At 48.2% G+C, this 22,852-nt stretch overlaps 1 protein-coding gene across 1 annotated transcript; it reads left to right on the top strand.

Annotated features, from left to right (window-relative positions):
- Positions 1 to 349: 349 nt before the first annotated feature.
- Positions 350 to 22,710, top strand: PRSS53 (serine protease 53). The gene is given in 12 exon segments (XM_035135252.2): positions 350 to 362; positions 365 to 580; positions 7,317 to 7,343; positions 8,090 to 8,258; positions 10,139 to 10,419; positions 11,454 to 11,620; positions 13,640 to 13,856; positions 15,697 to 15,847; positions 16,862 to 17,121; positions 17,837 to 17,994; positions 19,627 to 19,858; positions 20,758 to 22,710. Coding segments are annotated over 12 exon segments (1,908 nt in total). The 3' UTR covers positions 20,775 to 22,710.
- The last annotated feature ends 142 nt before the right edge of the window (positions 22,711 to 22,852 follow it).

Raw genomic sequence — 22,852 nt, forward strand, 5'->3', positions numbered from 1 at the left:
AATTGCCAGTGTTCTGGGAATTTATAGTAAGAACAACAACAACAATGGTTGATGGTGGTTTTGTTGTTGCCGTACCACTGAATTTAACAAACATTCATTATTGTTGCTATCAATGATCGATTCTAATAATAATGACTGATTATTACGATAAGCTGACAATGCATGTCAGTAATGCTTCTCATGTTAGTGCCTTATCCTTTTCCATGTGAAAAAAGAAACCTATCTCTTGCCAAAGCACCATTTAGCCACTGAGACTGTCATCAGTTTGTTTTCCTCTTTCTGTCAGGTCAGCAAGACCAGTGCTATCAATACGCTGCTAAAAAGCATACCGAGTTCCAGGGAAATAAAGATGACTAAATGTGCTTCTTACACACGCAGAGAAATGCCACATTGTGCAAGACTAATGAGGTGTGGTGGGGCGGGGAGACCCAGACTGCCTCCTCCTGCAAGGGCCCCATGGCGCATATAAATCCCAGAACGTGCAGGGAGCGGGCAGATACAAAGAGAAGATCTGCAAAGATGAGAGGACAGACAAGAAGCTCTGCCAGTGCTGGGCTGCTTTTGCTGTTGGTCCTGATGGGTGAGTTCCTGGGCACGGCCTCTTGCATGCGCAGCCGAGAGTTGGGTGAGAACGGAATGATGCACACAGATGGGCACATAGGCAGGCTTGATGGCGTGGGCGGGATGGGGTGGAAGGATAAGTGCCTCCGAGGACGGGAGGGATAAAAGGGGCAGCAGGGCACCACAGGGAAGGATGCTCAGCCCGGGAACCCAAACCAGGATGCAAACCAGCTGGCTGAAAGTGGGCAGTAGTCCCAGAAATAGCTGCTCCCACAATAAACCCTTAAGCACTTTCAGTGTCACGAGACGTCCTGTTGTTTTTGCTGCAAGCCTGGCAAGAGAAGAGAAGAGCTGCCCTCCTGGAAATAGGCAGGCAGATGATGGGCAAGATATAGGCAGGATGGATGGATGGATGGGCGGGTAAGCGGATACAATACCTAAGGTGGCTGGCAAGAGACATTTGGCCCACGCTGGCTGGAGCTGACGAGAACTGGAGCACAATGCCTTGAGGGCTACAGATTTGCTAACCATACTTCAGATCAGGAGGGGAGAGACTTAGACGGGGGGGAATGCGGCCCTCCAGACCTCTCCATGTGGCCCTTGGGCCACCTCTTGGCTGGCTACACCTCTCCCCAGCCCTGCGGTGTGCCTTCCTTAAATGATTTTTGCTTGGGTAGAGGATGGACCCTACTGTACAAAAGTAATCGCCTGCCTGCGGCCCTTGGAAGGCTGCCAGCGAGGGAATGTGGCCCTTGGGCTGGAAATGATTCCCTCACCGCTGCTGTCGATCAATCTGCTGCTAATGGCACAAGGCGTGGAGAGGAGTTATTTTTACGGAAAAATAATAATAATTGGCAACTCTGCAGAGGTTTTGAGGAAGGAAAGACTTCCTCCATTCACTGTGTTGCAACATAAGTGGGGCAATGGTAGCGGTGATGGTGGTTGTGGTGGTTGTGGTGGTGAGGATCTTTCCCCTCCTCTGATACGTAGATGAACTTAAGGCAAAGGGCTCAGGAAGACAAAGATTGGGGGTTGGTGGAAGGTTGCATTGCATTTTCCCTTCCCCTTATTGTGACTGATCTCCTGCTCCTTGTCACAGCTGTGCAGCAGCTTTATATTGCTTGCCTTTCCGCCAAAGTGCTGGCATCTAAGCAACTGGTGGCAATATTTACAACAAGCCACTAGTCAGAGCTGCTTTGCCTGAAATGAAGCGATTTGGCCAATAAAGCTTTTTCTAGCATGGAGGCACAGTGATTGGGGGGGGGGACTGCAGTTTTCAATTTGGGCAGGGACTGCTGCCCTAGTTCCAGACATTAGGGGTGAGATGCCACTGAAAGTGACAGAAGTTTAAAGCAACTAAGCATATTTTTAAGGTAAAGGGACCCCTGACCATTAGGTCCAGTTGCGGACAACTCTGGGGTTGCGGCGCTCATCTCACTTTATTGGCCAAGAGAGCCAGCATACAGCTTCCAGGTCATGTGGCCAGCATGACTAAGCTGCTTCTGACGAACCAGAGCAGCGCACGGAAACGCCGTTTACCTTCCCACTGTAGCGGTACCTATTTATCTACTTGCACTTTGATGTGCTTTCGAACTACTAGGTTGGCAGGAGCTGGGACTGAACAATGGGAGCTCACCCCATCACGGGGATTCGAACCGCCGACCTTCTGATCGGCAAGCCCTAGGCTCTGTGGTTTAACCCACAGCGCCACCCACATCCCTAGCATCTTTTTAGTTATTGCTTATTGCTGTGAACCACCCTGAGATCTTTGGATGCAGGGCAGGATACCAATTAAATAAAAATAAAAGAATTGTAAGCTTTCATGAGCTAGGCCTGACTTCAACAGAGGCATGAACTGTAATCCTCAGCGAAAAACAAAATATGTCAGAGTCTGTTAGATAGCTGAGGACCATGAAAATTGATACACATAAGGGCGTAAAACATGGGGGTGCAGAAACAGGAGTTGAATGGCAATGGAGTGCAAAAAAGGACACAGCCTGTGAAATATGTCAGCTAGAGCTAAAATGTACATGAAATAAGCACAGCTATCCTTCTTAAGAGTTGTAACTGGTGACAACACTGCCATCTTTGCATTACTAAGCAATTTAACATCTGTAGTAGGACAGGGAACTATTGCCTCTACTGAGGCACAAATAGGATCGAACTTGTGGATAAATTGCAATTCAGCAGTTTCCTGCTGGAGTTTCCCCTTTGAAGCTCCTTTGGTCAAGGATGGCCATTCGGTTACTACTACTACTACTACTACTACCACTACTATTATATTTATACCCTGCCCATCTGGCTGGGTTTCCCCAGCCACTCTGGGCAACTTCCAACAAAAGATTAAAATCACGACCAACTTCTCACATTGATCTCAGTGGGATCTCAGTGTGACTAAGGACTAGTTGAAACAAAAATAAAAATAAAAATCCTTCCAGTAGCACCTTAAAGGGACCCCTGACCATTAGGTCCAGTTGTGACCGACTCTAGGGTTGCACACTCATCTCGCATTATTGGCCGAGGGAGCCGGCGTATAGCTTCCAGGTCATGTGGCCAGCATGACAAAGCCGCTTCCGACAAACCAGAGCAGCTCACACAAAAACGCCGTTTACCTTCCCGCTGTAGCGGTTCCTATTTATCTACTTGCATTTTGACGTGCTTTCGAACTGCTAGGTTGGCAGGAGCTGGGACCAAGCAACGGGAGCTCACCCCGTCACAGGGATTCGAACTGCTGACCTTCTGATCAGCAAGCCCTAGGCTCAGTGGTTTAACCCACAGCGCCACCTGGGTCCCAGTTTGTCATAGGTTGGTCTCTAAGGTGCTACTGGAAGGAATTTTTTATTTTTTTTATTTTTTATTTTTATTTTTTGTTTCGACTACGTCAGACCAACACGGCTACCTACCTGTAACTAAGGACTAGTTCATTAGTTGGATCGTTGGGTATATAGGAAGACAAGATAGAATCTCCCACCCCACCTCATTTTGGCCTGGCAATTGCAGACGATGAACCTGCATCCTTTCTAGCCGTTGTCGGAGGGCCACAGGTTTTTCATTCCTGGCTATTGATACTGTTGGGGTGGCCGCACTATGCCTTTAAAAGCTGCGTCATGGGCATGTTCAACATCTCCCTGCACAGAGAGATGCTGTGTTGGGGAAGTTCGTTCCCTCTTGAATGTTGCCCTGCCTTGGAGACATTAAAACCACAGAACCCATGCCGGGAAAAACAAGATCTCAAGCTCATCCAGGTCAGTTGATGCAAGGCTGGTCATCCAGGCTCCTCTTTCTCTGCATGAGGTTTTCCTTTACCCCGCAAAGCCCCCAGAAGCTATTTGTTGGAAAATGTCTGAAGATGAGAACAAACCCAAGTAGATAACATTTGTGCCAAAATAATGTGGTCAACCCAGTTTTTTTTAAAGAGAGTCCAGCCTTTCTCCCTGGGAAAGGTCAGGTAACCAAGAAGGATCTCAAACACACACAGAGAGAGAGACACACACAGTTTGCTAGCTGTATAACCTGTTTTTAAATTCCAGAGGTCAAACCTGCAGCTAAGAGTAAAAAGGACCATCCCTGAACACTTCCATATCATCATTCTCCACCCAAATCTGGTATCAGACTAAAAGGGCTTTCTGTATTTTAATATTTCAGCTCCAAAGTCAAAGGTTGCTTTGCACAGAGAGCAGGGACATTGTTGGGGATTAACCGCCCAGGAGGGCTGAGCCCCAGGTCTTTTGCCCTGGCCCCCAGATCCGCTGTGCACCATACATTTAAAGTGCATTACTTCCCCCCCCCCCAAAAAAAGAGTCCTGGGAACGGTATTTTGTTCAGGGTCCTGGGAGTTACAGCTCTATGGGGATAAACTACAATTCCCACGATTCTTTTGTGGGCATGCTTTAGATGTATGGTGTGTGTGCATAGAGAAATCGTTCCTTGATCCCCTTGATTTCTGTGGTGGATCAAAGTGTTCCTCTGAAGTCACTGGGCTCTTGTAGCAATCCCAGTTCCCAAGAACAGAATGACAACTGAGGCGGGGCTAAAGGCGCCAACAGTCTGGCCTCTTGTGCAAAAGCTAATTATGATAAGCTGGTACATTATAAATAGCTGTGTTCCAAATTGTTGTGATAAGGAACAGGGCGGCTTCCTTCCTTTCTTTCCTTGTCCCTTCCCTCCTTCATTCCAAGGAAATGCTTGGCACACAGCTGTACAAAACAATTCGGCAGAGGAGAAGCGTTGTTTACCTCACTCTTGGGCGGTCCCCCCTGGCCTGCTCAGATCCAGTTCAGTTCATCCCTTGCCAGCAAAATTTAAATAAAATTGAGAAACATTCGCACAAAATTGGCATTCATCGTTATTTGCTTGTGCATCTTCCCATTAATCAACCATTGATCCCACACTTGTCAGTGCATTTTCCCATCACTGTTGTGTGTGTTGTTGTTTTTAAGTGTGTCATAGAGATAGGTTAAGTCAGGCTTCCTCAACCCTCGGCCCTCCAGATGTTTTTGGCCTACGACTCCCATGATCCCTAGCTAGCAGGACCAGTGGTCAGGGATGCTGGGAATTGCAGTCTCAAAACATCTGGAGGGCCGAGGTTGAGGAAGCCTGGGCTAAGTCAAGGGAGACCTTTCACTTCTGGAATCGTCAAACCTAAAGCTCCAGGATGCACTTGATTCCCTCCTGCAAAATAGTGGCAGTCTGGAGGGAGCGAAAAAAGGTGCCACTTGAAGTTCTAGATAGGGGAAATAGTTAAAAAATAAATAAATAAATCCAAACGCCCTGCAAAGGGAAATCAAGCATAGCAGGGTGTGCGGTAGGCTAGATGGAACCTGCCTCCCTCAGCATAGCTGTCAAATTTTCCCTTTTCTTGCGAGGAAGCCTATTCAGCATAAGGGAAATTCTCTTTAAAAAGGGGGAGAACTTGACAGCTATGTCCCTCAGTCGCTAGATTTTAACCAGCATGGAGGGTTTTGCTTTAAAAACAAAGGCATATGGGAAAGTATTTTAAAATACGCCTGACCCCAGCTCCTCACAAGCAAAGATCAATCCACTGTACCATATCAGATCTCGTTTAACTACATGCGTCAACCAGCCTGGGTTAAAAAACCAGGAAGTGGTCCTAATCTTGGTGAAGGATGTTGACCTTGTGTTATGTGGCAAACTATACAAACAAACACTGCCCATTCAAATTTGGAGGGAGATTGCCGTTTCCTCTTTCCTGGGGGAAATTTTCAACCAGGCACAGTGTTGCTCCAGGAAACTGACCCTGGGCGATAGGCGCTGGCTGAGTCACTGCTTGCTAGAGAGCTTTGCTTTCTCTTATGAGAGTGCATCTGACTCATGAAGGGCCAGGAGACAGTGCACTGGGAATGAGATAAAGACTGTCATATAATCCCATCAACCACGGTCTCCTGGATCTTCAGCAGCTTTGGACTGCATGGACTGTCACTCATTTCTAGGACTGTTCCCACCATTGACGTAGCAAAGCGTTAAAAGGAAGCTGTGGTGGAAACCCTCATGCAGGTCCTACCAGGCCTGGAAGAATTTATAAGCAGGGATGGGGAGCCTGTGGCCCTCCAGGTGTGTGGCTGGACTCCCAGGTCCCATCAGCCACAGCCAGCATGGCCAATGGTCAGAGATGGAGGGAGCTGGAGTCCTGCAATACCCGAAGAGTCACAAGTTCCTTGAGAGCTTCAGCCTGGCTAGGTGGGCCCATGTGCAGAAAGAAGCTCAGTAGTGGCTGAGATGTTAAGGGAGCAGGGTGGCAAAACAATGGATGGAGACAAATGTTGCTAAGCATTTGTGGCTGTTAGAGGCCAGTTATGCTTTGTGCTAAAAGGGGGGGGGGAAACCAATTTGTATTGAATTTGCATGTGGTAATTTGTATGCACGTTTAGAAATAATTACTCGTTGCATCTTGGTGATAGATACGTCTTGTGTGCTTGCTCAGCCTGGTGACCAGGTGTTCTTAACTGTTGATGGGCAACTTCAAGGCTCCTGATCTCCCTTTTGATGGTTCCTTGTCTTTAAAGCAGACTTGGACTGGACAGCCCTCAATCAGAGGGCACCTTCCAAGAGGGGATAGTCCTCTGGTAGCCCTTCCAGACAGAAAACTGTACTTTGTAAAGAGGGGTGCATACCTCTTAATTAACATGCATGCCACTAAAGAGGGCAGCTGAAGGATCGGAAAGCCAAAGCGAAGAGTCAGTACCTCCATGGATGTTTCAGGAAAGGTCGGGAAGTCCCCTCTTGCGGAATCAGTCTTGTGAAATTGCAGCCCATCTGCTAACATTGCAAGATACTGGAAACGGACAGTTGCAAAAATGTGTAGCCCTTCTGACGGCTGGCTAACAGATGAGTGGACCTTGTGGCTTATCAGCATTCATGTTGCCTTGATGGCCGTTGGAATAAACTCACTCACTCAGCTGCCAGTAAGTGATCAAATGGGCATAGCTAAGTGGACTGAGGTTTGGTGTTTTTAGTCTGCTGTCCTATTCCCAAGGTGATCTGGTGCTTCTGCAGTCTGTGTCTCTCCACGCCAGCCTTCACTGACCTGGTACCCTCCCAGAGTTTTGGATTACAACTCCCATATTCCTCATCAGCTGTGCTAGCTGGTTCTGGTGGGAATTGCAAACTGAAACATCTGGAAATCACCAAATTTGCGAAGGCTGCTCTGCATTCTCGCTGGCTTTGCGTAATGGACACTGATGAACCGGAGGGGGGAAACATTAAAAAAAACTCAACCATTTTTCTATTTCCACCAGGTCTTCAGCAAGGATCATCTGCCCAAGGTATGTGCCCTGAACTTGGAGCTTTTCCTTATTCCGTTCTGTTCTTTTTTATTTTATTTCTTTTAAAATCCTCCTTAGTGAAACATCGTAGCCTGGATAATATTACTGTTGGTTGGCCCTGTTAAAAATGTGTTTTTTAGAGTCTCAGAAGAAAGGAAAGTCAACAGCTGGTTGCCCCAAGGAGCTTACAATCAGCAGCTCTGGAGAGATGAAACTTGTTGTTCTTATCTGGCAATTTGATTACATAATGGGCTGAAAATATCTTAAATGATTCACAAGAGATGAATCTAAGCAAAGGGAGTCACATTTATGTGTGACTTCATAACCAGTCAGGATGTTGACTAAGGGGGTTAGGACAGTCCTTGTTGGTTAGACCAATGGCTTTGTGAAAAAGATGGATAACTGATGCACAAAAGGGCAAATCTGGCATGCAAACTTGTACCACTTTCAGTTAGCAGATTCTCCAAAAGAACCCTAGGAACTGTTGTTTGGGAAGTGGGGGGAGGGCTGATTCTTCGTCATGGAATCTTCACATTAACATCATTCCTATGGCTATGAGATCCTCTTAAAACTGCTATTCTAAACGCTCTTACTAAGGAGCGAACTTCACTTAATGCAGTGGGACTTACCTCTGGCTAATTCATGCATAGGGTTGCATTGTGAGTCTGTAGCTATAGATCTGCTGTCACGACAGGTATTTCTATAGGGTGTGTGTGAGTCACTTTGCTCTCTGCTTTTCCCCCCAGCACTAAACTGTGGCATTCAAAGGCCCGTTATCCGGATAGCAGGTGGACTGAATGCCCAGCGTGGCGAGTGGCCGTGGCAAGTCAGCCTCCAGTACCGTGGAGAGCACTTTTGCGGCGGAAGCCTCATTAATGAGAGATGGGTCCTGACTGCTGCCCACTGCTTCTTTGAGTAAGTCAAGATGGAATGCCCCCTCTTGGTACCCTCAGGAATTGCATCCTAAAAGGCACCCAGCATCTTCTCTGAAGATGCATTTTCACTCTTCTGTCTCCCATTGGAGGAGTCTGTAATCACCTGCAATTTTTCCAAGTACAGTCGCACCTTGGTTGTCGCACGGAATCTGTTCCGGAAGTCTGTCTGACTTCCGAAAACTTTCGACAACCAAGGCATGGCTTCCAATTGGCTGCAGGAGCTTCTTGTGCTCCACTGGAAGCTACAGAAGCTGCGTCAGACTTTCAGGTTCCAAAGAACATTGGCAAACTGGAACACTCACTTCCGGGTTTGTGGCGTTTGGGAGCCAAAACGTTTGAGTCGCCAGGCGTACGGGATCCAAGGTTGTTAGAAAACAAACAAAACAAAAATGTTTTGATTGAATAAAAAAGTGCCTCTATTGAAACACCCTGCAGAATTCTTTTTTTAAAAAAAAACACCCACAGTTTTAGCCTATTAAACAAACTGATTGACAAAACACGGCAACCCTAATATTTATAGATCTGTCTTCATTATCAGTGCTTTCTGTGATTTTAAGCTACCGTATCCAAAGCGAGGTTTTTGCTACATACAAACACATTTAAGGCGATTGGAGGATGGGTGGTGGCTAACAGATTGAGGTTGAATCCTGACAAGACAGAAGTAATGTTTTTTGGGGACAGGGGGCGTGGGGGCGTGGGGGACTTCCTGGTCCTGAATGGGATAACTGTGCCCTTGAAGGACCAGGTGCGCAGCCTGGGAGTCATTTTGGACACATGGAGGCACAGGTTAATTCTGTGTCCAGGGCAGCTGTCTACCAGCTCCATCTGGTATGCAGGCTGAGACCCTACCTGCCCGCAGACTATCTCACCAGAGTGGTGCATGCTCTAGTTACCTCCCGCTTGGACTACTGCAATGTGCTCTACGTGGGGCTATCTTTGAAGGTGACCCGGAAACTGCAATTAATCCAGATGCGGCAGCTAGACTGGTGACTGGGGTAAAATACCAACAAAAAGGAGGCAACACGTCGACCAATTCCACGGGCGAAATATATCTGTTTTTTTCTTTGCAAAATATAACAACATGCGAGACAGTGATCCAAGGTAATCCTCCTGTTTCGGTTTGGTCTTCTTCAGTTTTTTAACTTAGCGTTTGTAAGCGATCTGCAGAACAGGGGTCATACACATATGTAACCCCTGCTTCCGCAGTTTTTAATCTGTGATACTTTAATGTATTTTGGTATTTGTTGGAAGCCGCCCAGAGTGGCGGGGAAAACCCAGCCAGGTGGGCGGGGTATGTATGTATGTATAAATAAAAAAATAAATAAATAAGAAAAATAAAGTTATATCCCCACAACAGGGATAGGAAGCTGAAACAGAGAGAGGGGGATTGCTGAGGCTACCTTATTAAGGAAAGTAAGAAGCAGGGCTTTTTTTCCAGCCGGAGCTCAGTTCCAGCACACCTCAGGTGGGCACCATTGCCATTATAAGAGAACTAAGGAGGTGTTTGTGGTGAGTTCCAGCACCTCTCCCAAAGGTTTCAGCCAGGGAATCTTTTCCAGACATTACCTGGAAATGGCGAGGATTAAACCTGAGCCCTTTTGCATGCAGCCCCTGTGTTCTGCCTCTGAGCCATGGCACTTCCCTTATTGACTTGCAGCTGAGGTGAGGTTTAAACCTCTGCTGGAGCTTCCAAGTTACAACACACGGCAGAAGTTGAGACGAAAAGAGACTGGCGGGTAGGAAGGGGGTCATCGCATCAGCTCGTGAACAAAGCAGGTGAGGGGCCCATGCACCCCTTCTGCAGATTCAAGAGTCTGCTGCAATAGATTCTCAAACACGGTCCTTTCTCTTCTCCTCCAGGCTGGGAATCAAAATCTGCGCATCCGACTGGAAAGTGGTGCTGGGCCGTGTGAGACTGGCAGGCAGGTCTCAAAGGGGGCTGGTGCGCAACGTTTCTGACATCATCCCTCACAAGGACTACGTCAATTTCGACCAAGGCGACGACATCGCGCTGGTGCGTCTCAGCGAGCCTGTGAGCTATGGCCGGGACATCGCTCCCATCTGCCTGCCTTATGCCAACCACCGCTTTGCCTTTGGGACGCAGTGCTGGCTGAGCGGCTGGGGAGAAATTGCCAGTAATGGTGAGTGAGGAACGGGGAGGTCAGAGGGGGAGGAACATGTGGGTCTTGCTTGAGCTATGGGTGCAGAAGGTTCCAGGTTCGGCCCCTGCCCCCTGCCAGCTCTGCTTAAAAGGATCAGGCAGCAGGTAGGCCTGGGAGAAAGAGTTCGATTCAGCTCACATGTGAGGCCCAGTCTATCAAATCCACACTTTCCGAAACAGTACGGGAACCGAAACTGCAGCCATCTTTTGAAACGTGTGCTTATCCAGACTTTGCAATGTGGTTGTGCAACCATGGAACCTTTACCGAAATGCGTGTGTTCGGGGGGAAAGTGTGCGATAAAACAGAGATATATTGGTGAAAAGAACATGCAAAAGTGCATGACGTTAGGAGAAATTGCTTGCAAAATATTAGACAAAACTGCATGCAAAAATGTGTGTGTTAAGATAAATTCACACTGAGATGCTGAAGAGTTTTCGGGAGAATTTTTAAAAGGGAAAAATCCACAAATTGCTGCAGAAAAGTAGCAAAGTGAATTTAAGTCTGTGGAAATAAGAAGCTGAGAGAAAGGAGAAATGACAGATTCTTCCATCCCTAGACTGCCTGGTGATGGAAATGGGCCCATGCTGAGAGCCACTACCAGTCAGAGGAGGCAATACTAGCCTAGGTGGACTAAGGGTTCTACATAGGGCAGGGAATTTTTTTACATTCATAATTCAGGTGCTGGCTTCACCTGGCCTTACGGGAAGGGCCATAGTTCAGCAGCAGAGTATCTGCTTCACATGCAAACGGTCCTAAGGTTCAATCTATGACATCTCCCAGTAGGGCTGGGAATGTCCCCTGGGAGAAACCCTGGACAGCTGCTGCCAGTCAGCGTGGACAATACTGAGACAGATGGACCCGTGGTCTGCCTCAGTATAAGATCATCAGATCTTTGGCAGTGTGTGTGTGATTAGGGGCCAACCAACATGATCAGGGCTTGCTCCAAGCATCTTCTGCCCAGCTGCCTGGGACCAGCTAATAATATTCTAACTGCGCCCCTTGCTCCCCTCCAGTCACCCTGCCAAAACCCATGAACCTCCAGGAGATGACCGTAGACCTGCTGACCAGTGACACCTGCAACTGCATCTACAGCAACCTACGCAACAGGAGGATCGTCAGCCCAGCTCGGCCTGGCATGGTCTGTGCCATGACTCCTGACCGCAAGAGGGGTCCTTGCAAGGTCAGCAAAAGATGAGTGAAACTGTCAAAGGAAGGATGTGGGTGGACCTGTGCTTCCCAACAAGATAGGCCCTGCCTTGCCAGATCAGGCCTAAATGCTTTGTGTTTAAAGCAAGTTCATAGCCCTTACAGACATGCCAATAGGAGCACATGTGAACAATGCCTGGCAAGACATCAGAAGCCACCTGGCAGCTCAGCAAGGCTTCCAATAGCGAAGGGGTGCGGCTGCTACAGGGCATGGTCTAAGTCTCCACCATCACATTGGCTAGCATAGATAAAACACAGAACCATCAAGAGAATGGGCGCAACAGCACATCCCCATGCATTTATATGCAGAAACAAGTATTATTTCAGGGGCGGGGAACCTGTGGCTCTCCATAAGGGTCACTGGGCTCCAACTCTGATAATCCTTGGCCCATTGGCCATGCTGGTTGTTGCTGATCCAACAATGTCTGGAGGGCAGCAGGTTGGCACATCTGATTTAGTGGGCCTTACGCCCAGGATGGCATGTTTAGGGTTTGCAGCCTACACTTGGTAAATGTACTGTATACTGTTTGAAAGATTTGGTTTTCTTGGCGTAGGAATAGATCTCCAGCCCATGGTTCTAACTCAGGTTAGATTCAAGTCAAGAATGCAAAGAATCTTCTTAAATCTAAAAAGTTTGGGCACTTTCTCCCTGACACGTACAATATCATTATGCATTCCCCATTTTCCCAAGTATGATTGTGCCAGAGTTAGAGCGACCAGTTTTAGATTGCAATCCTCCACCCCATATATCTGTGAGTAAATGTCATGGAATTGAGCAGGACTTATACCTGAGTGGGGCTGGAGGCAATGCTAGTCTTACTTAGAGTAGACCATTGAAATGAATGAACACAATGACCATGGGTCCATTTGCTTCAATGGGTCTACTCTGTTTAGCATTGGATACAACTCTATTTTTCCCTTTTGAAGGCAGAGCAGTGAAGACTGGTGATTGTCTTCGCCATGTCCAGCTAATTGACAAATTTTATTATTGATTGATTGATTGAATTTATATACCCGGAGGTCTCAGGGCGGTTCACAGAAAAGATCACACAAGAGAAGGCAAAAGAGATGCTTTTGAAAGGCGGCAGAGGTGGCACCTCACACCAGGTCCCAACTATCAGGAGCCCAACTCTATCCATTAGTTGCTACTGGCAAAAAATCAGCCAACCACCCTGGGCCATGGGCGTAGGCAGGGGGGCAGGAGGGGGCAATTGCCCCCCCCTAGAAGCAGGGCCACTGGCCAGCCTGCCCCACTGCCCGCCCGGTGCCGTCTCCCTTCTCCCTGGCTGGCTGTGGGGCGGGCGGCGGGAAAGCACCAGAGCCGCGCAAAGCGTTTGGCTGGCTTTCCCTCCCTCCGCCCCACAGCCAGCAAGGGAGAAGGGAGACGTCCCTTCTAGCCGGCTGGCTGTGGGGCGGGCGGAGGGAAAGCCAGGCAACCGCTTTGCGCGGCTCTGGGGCTTTCCCTCCACCTGCCCCAGCGATTGCAGAGGGGGAGGAGGGGATCGGAGCAGCCCGATTTCGGGCTGATCCTGGCTCCCCCTCTTCCCTTCCGATCGTGGAGGGGGAGGAGGGAGTCGGAGCAGCCCGATTTCGGGCTGATCCTGGCTCCCCCTCGTCCCTTCCTATCGCGGAGGGGGAGGAGGGAGTCGGAGCAGCCCGATTTCGGGCTGATCCTGGCTCCCCCTCGTCCCTTCCGATCGCGGAGGGGGAGGAGGGAGTCGGAGCAGCCCGATTTCGGGCTGATCCTGGCTCCCCCTCGTCCCTTCCGATCGTGGAGGGGGAGGAGGGAGTCGGAGCAGCCCGATTTCGGGCTGCTCCGATGTGGCCCCGCCCCGCCCCTTGGCCCCCCCCCTTGCTCCCCGCCCCTTGCCCCCCCCTGATTTTCATCCTGGCTACGCCCCTGCCCTGGGCCATTCAGTAGTGAAACCAGCAGCCAGCATAGCAACAAAACATTATGCACACCTATGTTACAAAGCTCCTCTTTCCACCCCAGGGCGATTCAGGTGGCCCTCTGGTCTGCATGGAGGATGGCTATTGGTTCCAGGCAGGGATCTTGAGTTTCTCTATGGGCTGCAAACAGTTCTTTGGCCCCACCATCCTGACCGACACCGCTTTCTACGCCGACTGGATCAAGCAGTATGTCGAAAACGCCACCTTCGCCAAGCAGCCCGAACCCCGGCCCAATACCACCGACAAGTACATGTGCACAGGTATGGGTCTTTGCCTAGGATTGCTGCAAAAATATGGCTTCACAGCATGGGTTGGGGAGTCTGTGGCCCTTCAGGTATCGCTGGGACTCCAATTCCCACCAGCCCAAGCCAGCGTGGCTCCTGGTCAGGGATGATGGGAGCTGTAGCCTAGCAACATCTGAAAGGGCTACAGCAGGGCTTCCCAAACTTGGGTCTCCAGCTGTTTTTGTACCACAACTCCCATCATGCCCAGCTAGCAGGACCGGTGGCCGGGGATGATGGGAATTGTTGCCCAAAAACAGCTAGAGACCCAAGTTTGGGAAACCCTTGTTTTCAACCCTAACCTACCCATATCAAGCTTTCAGCCCAAACCGTTTCTCCTGGGGTTCTGATTTAAGACAGGCATGGTTGAGGAAAGACCAGGCCTCTTGAAACCATCATTGCCACTCCAGTGCTCAGGAAGAGTAATTGCAAGCCTATTTTTGTGACAGGCCACACTCATCTTTAGCCATTCCACCACTAACAGCATCAACGGCCACAGCCTTGCTGCCTGTTCTCAGGGACTGAGCCCGGGGCACCCACTCCAACATGAGAGCTAAGTGGGGAAAGAAGCGAATGCGCAGGCTGAAGTGCAAAAGGAGAAAGATGAGGCAGAGGTCCAAGTAGATGTCTCAAAGTGCTACTGAAGCTGCAGAACCAGAGCATGGAAGGGTGGAGCTTGAAAAGCTGATTTCCAGATAACACCTTCTACTTGCTGCTGCTAGAAGACTCCTTGCCTATCTTCAAGAGATTCCATCTTAAAGCTTAGGAGCAGTGATCTTTCAAGGGGTGTGTGGGCCCCTAAGCGTTACTCTTCTGGACTGATCTTGTTCTTTGTGGCTTGATGTAGTGACTTGTATACAATAAAAATAGACAGACAGGTGGGCAGGAAAAAGAATCCCCACTTCCCTTGTGTAGCTTGATAGGTTTGGGCTCCCATCCAGATTATAACAGGGTTATATGGCTGGCGAGACCATATAACACCGGTCCTGAAAGACCTACATTGGGTCCCAGTACGTTTCCGAGCACAATTCAAAGTGTTGGTGCTGACCCTTAAAACCCTAAACGGCCTCAGCCCAGTATACCTGAAGGAGCATCTCCACCTCCATTGCTCAGCCCAGACACTGAGGTCCTCCGAAGGTCTTCTGCTGGTTCCCTCACTGTGAGAAGTGAGGTTGCAGGGATCCAGGCAGAGGGCCTTCTCGGTAGTGGCACCCTCCCCGTGGAACGCCCTCCCATCAGATGTCAAGGAAATAAACAACTATCTGACTTCTAGAAGACATCTGAAGGCAGCCCTGTTTAGGGAAGTTTTTAATGTTTGATTCTATTTTTAATATTCTGTTGGGAATCACCCAGAGTGGCTGGGGAAACCCAGCCAGATGGGTGGAGTATAAATAATAAATTATTATTATTATTATTATTATTATTATTATTATTATTATTATTATTAAGGAGCATTTGTGCATCTTGGTGGCTTTGTAGAAGGTGATGCAAGTTTCTTGGCAGTAGGCCTCTGAATACCAGTTGCTGTTGCACTCAGGTCATGCATATGAGCTTCCTTTGGGCATCTGGCTGACCACCGTGAGAATAAGAAGCTTGATACTGGGGTAGCTCAGTTGGCAGAGCATGATACACTTAATCTCAGGGTTGTGGGTTTGAGCCCCACGCTGAGCAAAAGATTCCCGTAGTGCAGGGATTGGTCTAGAGTTGGTCTTGCGGCCCTTTACAACTCTACAATTCTATGATAGAATAGGCCCACCGATCTGACAGGATTCTTCTTATGTTATTCTGACACCACATTTTCCTCTGCACCGGTTTCCAGGCTGCGGGGTGATGAAAGCGGACAGGCCTGGCGGAGGGGCAGAGGGTCTCTGGCCCTGGTACGTGAGCCTCCGGCGCAACGGTCAGCACAAATGTGGAGCCACCTTGGTCGCTGAGGACTGGGTCATCACCTCTGCGCAGTGCTTCATTGGGTGAGTGGAGATTGCATGGGCAAAGTTTTCCTGGTGGTCTCTGGGCATCTGACATCCTGTGTCATGCCAGCCTACCTTGGATTCTTGTTGATGGAATCTTCTTCTGCAGCAGCAGCTTCTATAACCTTCATGGCTTCCCCCATGGCTGGAGCTGCTTACGATGGAGTGAGCAGAGGGTGCTGGGTTTCTTGATATTCACTGCTGGTTTTGACTGCTCTCTGCAATATGTTCTTTAGCGTTCTTTTAGGTAAGACATTCTGAAACAATTATAACATAATAACTCAGGGAACCTGGCATCGTTGATTCAGGCTATGGAATAAACCACCCTGAGTGGACTTCACAATAAATTAATCCAGTTAAGGGTTTCTCTGCCTGAAAGCCAGGATGTTGATGGCCTTCCTTTTTTGGCTGGCATGCCTGCTGTATCTTTTGTTAACAGACAGAAAAATCTCAACCGGTGAAGCTTTCTCCAGTCAATTTCAGTTGTTGAATTTCTGCCCAATGCCCAGCTGTTAAAGGTACACAGCTGTCCTCCCAATGGGAAAAAGGTATGCCAAATTCTGGCTGCAGAGTGCAGGAAGTTAATCCCACTTAGTCATATAGACAGTATTTTGGTCTGTCTTGAGAGCTCAATGACTGAGGGCATGTAGATGCAGTGTAGCAGCTAAGAATTATGAATCAGGGCATCCCCAGGTGAAATCTCTCCTCTGCTGGGGAGGTGGCCTTAGGCAAGCTCCTGAATCTCATGTGTGGCATGCGGGTGAGGGGGGTTACCTCACAAGGCTGTTGTAAGCATTCACAAGATAACATTTGTGAAGTGCTTCGTGCATTCTAAATTGCTCTGCCATACTTAAGTAGTATTATTACGCTCAGGAGTCATGGCTCCCCTAATTCCTGACTGCGGCCTGCTGGACCTGTCTTGGCGTGTGCAAAACATATCAAGGCCAACCAAGGCCAACGCAAATTCTGCAACCCAAATGCATGCTTCAATTCCTCCCATCTCTTGTTTGCCAGGCACCAGGAACCCGAGGGCTGGGAGGTGCTGCTGGGTGAGCAGCGGGAAGAGGGCAAGCAGACATGGCAGGAGAAGAGGGCCATCCAGCGGATTGAACTCCACGGTGCCTATGTTGAGGCAAAGGAAGGTGACAACATTGCGATGGCCAAGCTGTCCCAGCCTGTGGTGTTCAATGACAGAATCCGGGCCATCTGTGCCCCGTATGCCAACCACCAGTTCCCCTTTGGCTCTACCTGCTGGACCCGCGGACGGAGAATCGGTATGTCGGGGAGGAGCATGATTATCCTAATAATAATATATTATTATTTATACCCCGCCCATCTGGCTGGGTTTCCCCAGCCACTCTGGGTGGCTCCCAACAGAATATAAATAACAACAAAAAAGCAATAAAACATCAAACATTAAAAGCTTCCCTAAACAGGGCTGCCCTAAGACGTCTTCTAAAAGTCAGATAGTTGTTTATTTCCTTGACATCTGATGGGAGGGCGTTCCACAGGGCGGGCGCCACTACCAAGAAGGCCCTCTGCATGGGTGGGGAATCCTTTCCTGCCAGAAAAGACCACCTTCTCTCTCTTCCAGAAGCCACGTGTGGGTGGTGGGCAGGGCCAGAAGCTAAAACAAGCAGAGGAACAAATGTTTATTTTGCCCCTGGGCGAAGGGTTGCTTCTGCACACGCTCACACATCGCACTGGACTCTTCATCCAGGCAGGCAAGAAGCACCCTCTGAGTTCCAGTGCACATTCTAGGCAGGCATGAATATGCAAAGCGGGGCTAGTGAGGAGGCATGGCCTGTGGGAGAGTCCCTTGCGGGGCAGACAGAGCAGACTGGAGGGCTGCATTCTGAGCCCTAGGCCTTAGATTCCACACACAAACACCCCGCCGGGGTTAAAAGGATGGGGGAAAGCGCCGCAGTCTTAGGGAGGTGGGATCCCTGGCACAGCTTACCAACCCACGATCTTTCCATCTTTATCTAGATGGCAATTCGAGTTTTCCAGGCAGCGTGGAGGTCAAACTCCTTGGCCCCAAGGAATGCAACTGCATCTATAACAAGACCAGCGACGTGGGGCAAGAGATCCCCATCACCTCTCAGATGATGTGTGCCACGCCCAGTAAAAGCAACATGCGCTGCCAGGTAAGGAGAGATCACCACCTCTTGTGCTTAAAGGATGCTTGAAACAGATAGGGGAGGAAATATGGTCAGTTATAGCCAAATCATCCCACATTTTGGGTACTAAATAGCACCTCCCTCTTCCACTGAGCTCATGGCACAGCCTGCCAGGATGGTCCCTGTTGTGTCTTCCTGCATGTGTCACCAGCAGCAGTGCTTTATGGCAGGGTGCTTTGTGGCAGAACTGCTTAGTTCGTGCAGTTTTGCAGCAGTTTTGCAGCACTCTGATTCAGCCCTATGTATACCCTGTTTCCAAGCAGTAATCACATGAGTTGCAACATCCTCCCTCTAAGGAGGTGGATTAAACTAGGGTCTCCAAAGCAGGTTGTTCGTTCTTTTTTTAATTGCAGGGTTCTAACTTCCAACAACACAACAGGTCTTTGATACACACTTCTGCTGTCTCCAGATGCGTGCACAGTTCATAAAAAGAAATCTGAATGCTTATAATTTAAAGCCATTTCATACCAGAACAAGAAATAATGTAGAATTTCAGATCAATTGTTTTTTTTTAAAAAAATTGTACTGTACTGTATAACTTAATGGAACAATGTCTGTCAAAATAATCCTCAGCGTAGAAGCCAAATGCCATCACAGTAGAAAAGCCTCTATTTTCAGGATAACAAGAAAACAACACTTTCACCAGCTATCAATCTTAAGAGGTGTTTCTGTTGCTCAGCTTACGAAATAGTTGGAAATTGCTGCTGAAATACAGTTGCATGGCTATACCGTAAACACACAGCCAAGTAAATCCGGTGTTTCTATATAACGCTAAGGCATTTCTTCAACAAATAGGGTTAGCAGAGGAGGCAATCCATTGCTTTGCTCTCACATCCCTTGCCCAAACATTGTTTCTTCCAGTAGGGCTCACACAGCAGAATTTCCCTGTAGAAACTCCACACAAAAATGAGGAAGCATTTAGCTGGCCAGTAAAGGATCTTTCAGCCCACAGAGCTGTCCATACTTGGTGTGGTGCTGAAATGCTTATTCTCTAGTTGTGCACAGCTGCAAATTTGGAAGCGCCAAATGGTTTTGGGGTTGTTGTTGTTTTTTGGATATTTGAGAAGTCCCACTGAGAAACATACTACTGCTTTCTGTCATTTCCCCCTCCTTTCACACAACGTATTTAAATACCACCTGGTAGACTCCTATTCAGTGAGCAGAAATTAGGAGCCCAGCTTGTTACCCATCTTTCATCCATGGCAGTGTTCCCTTTGAAGACTAGGAAATGTGATCCCATGTTTCTGCTTCTGATTCCTTCCTTTTACTGAGGGATAGGCAACATGATGCCATCCAGATGTTGCTGAACTCCAACTCCCATCATTTCTATTAGCCATGCTGGCTGGGGAAGATGGGAGTCCGCGTCCAACAACATTGGGAGCGCACCATGTTGACTACCCCAGTTCACTCACTCACTCATTCATTCTGTTTGTTATTAACTCCCCCCCCCCGAGTGACCCAAAGGGACTTACATTAAAACCAATTAAGAATACCCAGTAAAAATCTAAAAACACACACACCTGATTTGGATGGCATCATGCTCTGTATTTTGGCTCCTGTTGGACCACTATGTTAAGATTTTCATTCTTTGACCTCTAGGATAGCACCGGTGAGCCTCTGGTTTGCAAGGAGAATGGGACGTGGTTCTTGGCAGGCATCGCAAGCTTTGGAAAGGGCTGTGGGACTGTGGTCCGTCCAGGTGTTTACACATCAGTCAGTAGCTTTCAGGAGTGGGTCATGCAGCTGTCCTGGTCTGCTTACTTTGATGTGCAGAAGCCTCCTATTCCAGTGGCCAACGACTCAGAAACCTGCATGAAGGTGCCTCTTCCAAGTAAGGAGCAGCCCTCTTGAATATCCTTGTGGTGGGCGGGTGGCAGTTCACAGAATCAACAGGGACCTTTCAGTACAATTCAGAATCCCAGGGCAGGCATCCCTGTCTCAGAAGCAGTACTAATCTCTGGGTGTAACCTGCCACTCATGAATGCATTGATTCACCTTATCGTCAAGAGGACATCGGCACAAGACATTTAAAGTGTTGTTACACCACTTTAACCATCATGGTTTCCCTCAAAGGAGACTGGGAACTGTCGGTTGTTAAGGGTGCTGCTTAGAGTTTTTAGGAGACCCCGTATTCCGCTCAAATAGCCACCATTCTCAGAGTACCCCAGGAAGAGAAATTGGTCATTAAACAGATAGCCCAGTACAATGGCTAGCGCTGATTGACAGATGAGAAGGAAAGGCAAAGGCTGCTCATCTCTCAGTAGAGCAGAGCTCTGCTTCCCTTCTCTCTCTCTCTCTCTCTCTCTCTCTCCTGCAATAGTTAAAGCTGGAGGTGCGGAAAGCTTCCCCAGCCAAATTTCTGCCTGCCTGGTCACTTTTATAAGGATGGTAGCCCTGCTCAAGAGGGCTACATTTGCACCCCATCCTATCGCCTTAACTCAAAGCATCCCTTCAATATTGCTTTCTGTCCCCTAAAGAGCTCACAGTCTAAGCCACCCTGGCATTCTTTCCAGATCCCCCACACCTTGAGTATGAAAGGCACTGGATTGTTTCCAGCCAAGTCCTACTCAGAGTAGACCCACTGAAAGCAATGAACCCAGGTTAGTCACATCCATGGACTTCAGCGAGTAGGGCTGGACTAGGATACAATCCATTGCCTTACTCTTCATAAACCCCATCTCCTGAAGCCATAGGAGTAAATAAACTGAGGCTGCTTCTCTTTTTTTCCAGGACCCAGCCGTGTTTAATAAGACAAAGAAAAAAAGGACAAAACTGGACACGGAACAGACCAAGCCTGGCTGAATGAAAAACTTGGTGGCACCCCTTCTCGTCCGCCTCTGGTTCTGCCTCCCACTCAAGAAATGATCTGAGAGCGTTGCTGGCTCCCACCACACAGCAGAGTCCGGGGAGGTGGACTCATTCCAGCTACCAGACTGACAGTTCTTTGTTCCCATCTCAGAACAATCCAGGGGAACTGCATTTTGGTTTGTCGGAGAGGGGGGAACAACACCCATCACACCTGATGCCAACCCTGCAAAATAACACTAAGTGCCCTGCCATGCTGGGCAAAACGGAGGGGGGCAGAATATAGCAAGATGCAATTGCTTCTCGGGATATTTCCCCTCTCCTTTCCTAGACTGCATAATTGGAACCAAGAGGCCAGCCAGGTGCTCACACACTAAGACTGGCCTTGGACAAGCCCCCCCCCTCTTTCAACCTACCTCACAGGTGTGTTGCGAAGGGTAAAATGAGGCAGGTATATGAGGGTCCTCAGAAGCAAGGCCAGAGACCTGCCACTGCCATAACTGTCTGCTTCAGTGGGCGAAAGAAATCACAGGGCCAAACTCGAGACCTTGTCCGCTGGAGTGAATCTGAATTAGCATCATAATAGGCTGGGTCCTAAACTTTATTCATATGGTGAAATCCAGCTTGTAATCTGCAAACGCAGCTGCATTTTTCAGAAGGCAGAGGACCACGTGACTCAGAAGTATGAGGAGGCAACAGGCCAGCATTCCTTTGCACAGGTGGTTTTCCTTGTTCTGTGCGGAACTGCTGCCCACCTTTGCAAAGGGAATTCTAGCAGGGCGGCAGGGCAGGGGATATACAGCACCTCTTATCGGTTTTTCTAGTAATTGGGGTGTTTTATTCTATTTATTTAAATCATCCGTACATATGGTGTGACACTACTAAACCAAATCTCAGATTTCTAGCTCAGGTGGAAATAGTACTCTCAGCGGTCACTCACCTATAGCGTAATCAAGTGTACATACTTCTTTCGAGAGTCGGTGTTTTAGTATCTCAAAAACTCTTTAGCGTAGGCTGGCTAAGAGACTGAATTTGGTAATCATACAACTGACAGAGATGAATGTGAGTGGCTGTGTGTGTGTGTGTGCGTGCGCGTGCACGCACATTTATCTTAATATTTCATTGTACAAAATAAATTATTTGAAGGTGTGGAACATTTTCAAGAGATTCACTCTTCCATTTCTATGCCTAAGCAGAGAACACAGGCATTTCTGTTCAGAACAGAAAGTTTCAACTGGGAGGTACCAGGCCCAGCAACGTTTCACTGGCGACACCGCAGTTGTCGAATTCTCTCCTGGGGAAGATCTAACACTGTTTTTACACAGCTGCTGAAAATTATTTCTATTCCGGAAGGCATGCTACTTTATCTTACAATCGTTTTTGAACTTTTTAATACGGTTTTAATGCTGCTGTGTTTTTATTTATATATTTATACTTGATCAACCAGATGTTGTATGTTGTTATATTTTGGTGTCTTTTGGCAATGCTTCGAACAATTGTGTGGGAAAGGGGGAAATAAATATTTTTGAGAATCCAAGCGCTGTAGTTGTCTGTGCCAGAAAAGCAAAAATAAGAGCCCACCTCCACCTCAAGAATCCATAACATAGCTTTCATGGCTGTTATCATTAATGCATTACTATTAAACTTAAGAGCTAGTAGCTGTTGATAGTCTTATCCCCATTAATTTGTAGAATCCTCTTTCAAAGCCATCCAAACAGCTCACCATCGCTATACTGTATGTTGTAGGAGCTAAGAACGTTTTGTACACCTCTATTGCGTCACCCCTTCCAGTACTCAGGAATAAATTCCACTAAACTTGCCAGAACTGGTTTCTTAGTAGGACTGGGCTGTGCACTGATGGGTTGTGGAAAAATACCCACAGATTAAAATATGTTGCCTGAGGCAAGCGGCTTGTGTGTGCTAACTCTGGCAACCTTTGTCATCCTGGTGCCCTCCATGCGTTTTTGACTGGATAGCTCAGTTGGTTAGAGCGCGGTGCTGATAATGCCAAGGTTGCATG

The sequence above is a fragment of the Zootoca vivipara genome, chromosome 13 (assembly GCF_963506605.1).
Source record: "Zootoca vivipara chromosome 13, rZooViv1.1, whole genome shotgun sequence".
In the NCBI taxonomy this organism is placed as follows: domain Eukaryota; kingdom Metazoa; phylum Chordata; class Lepidosauria; order Squamata; family Lacertidae; genus Zootoca; species Zootoca vivipara.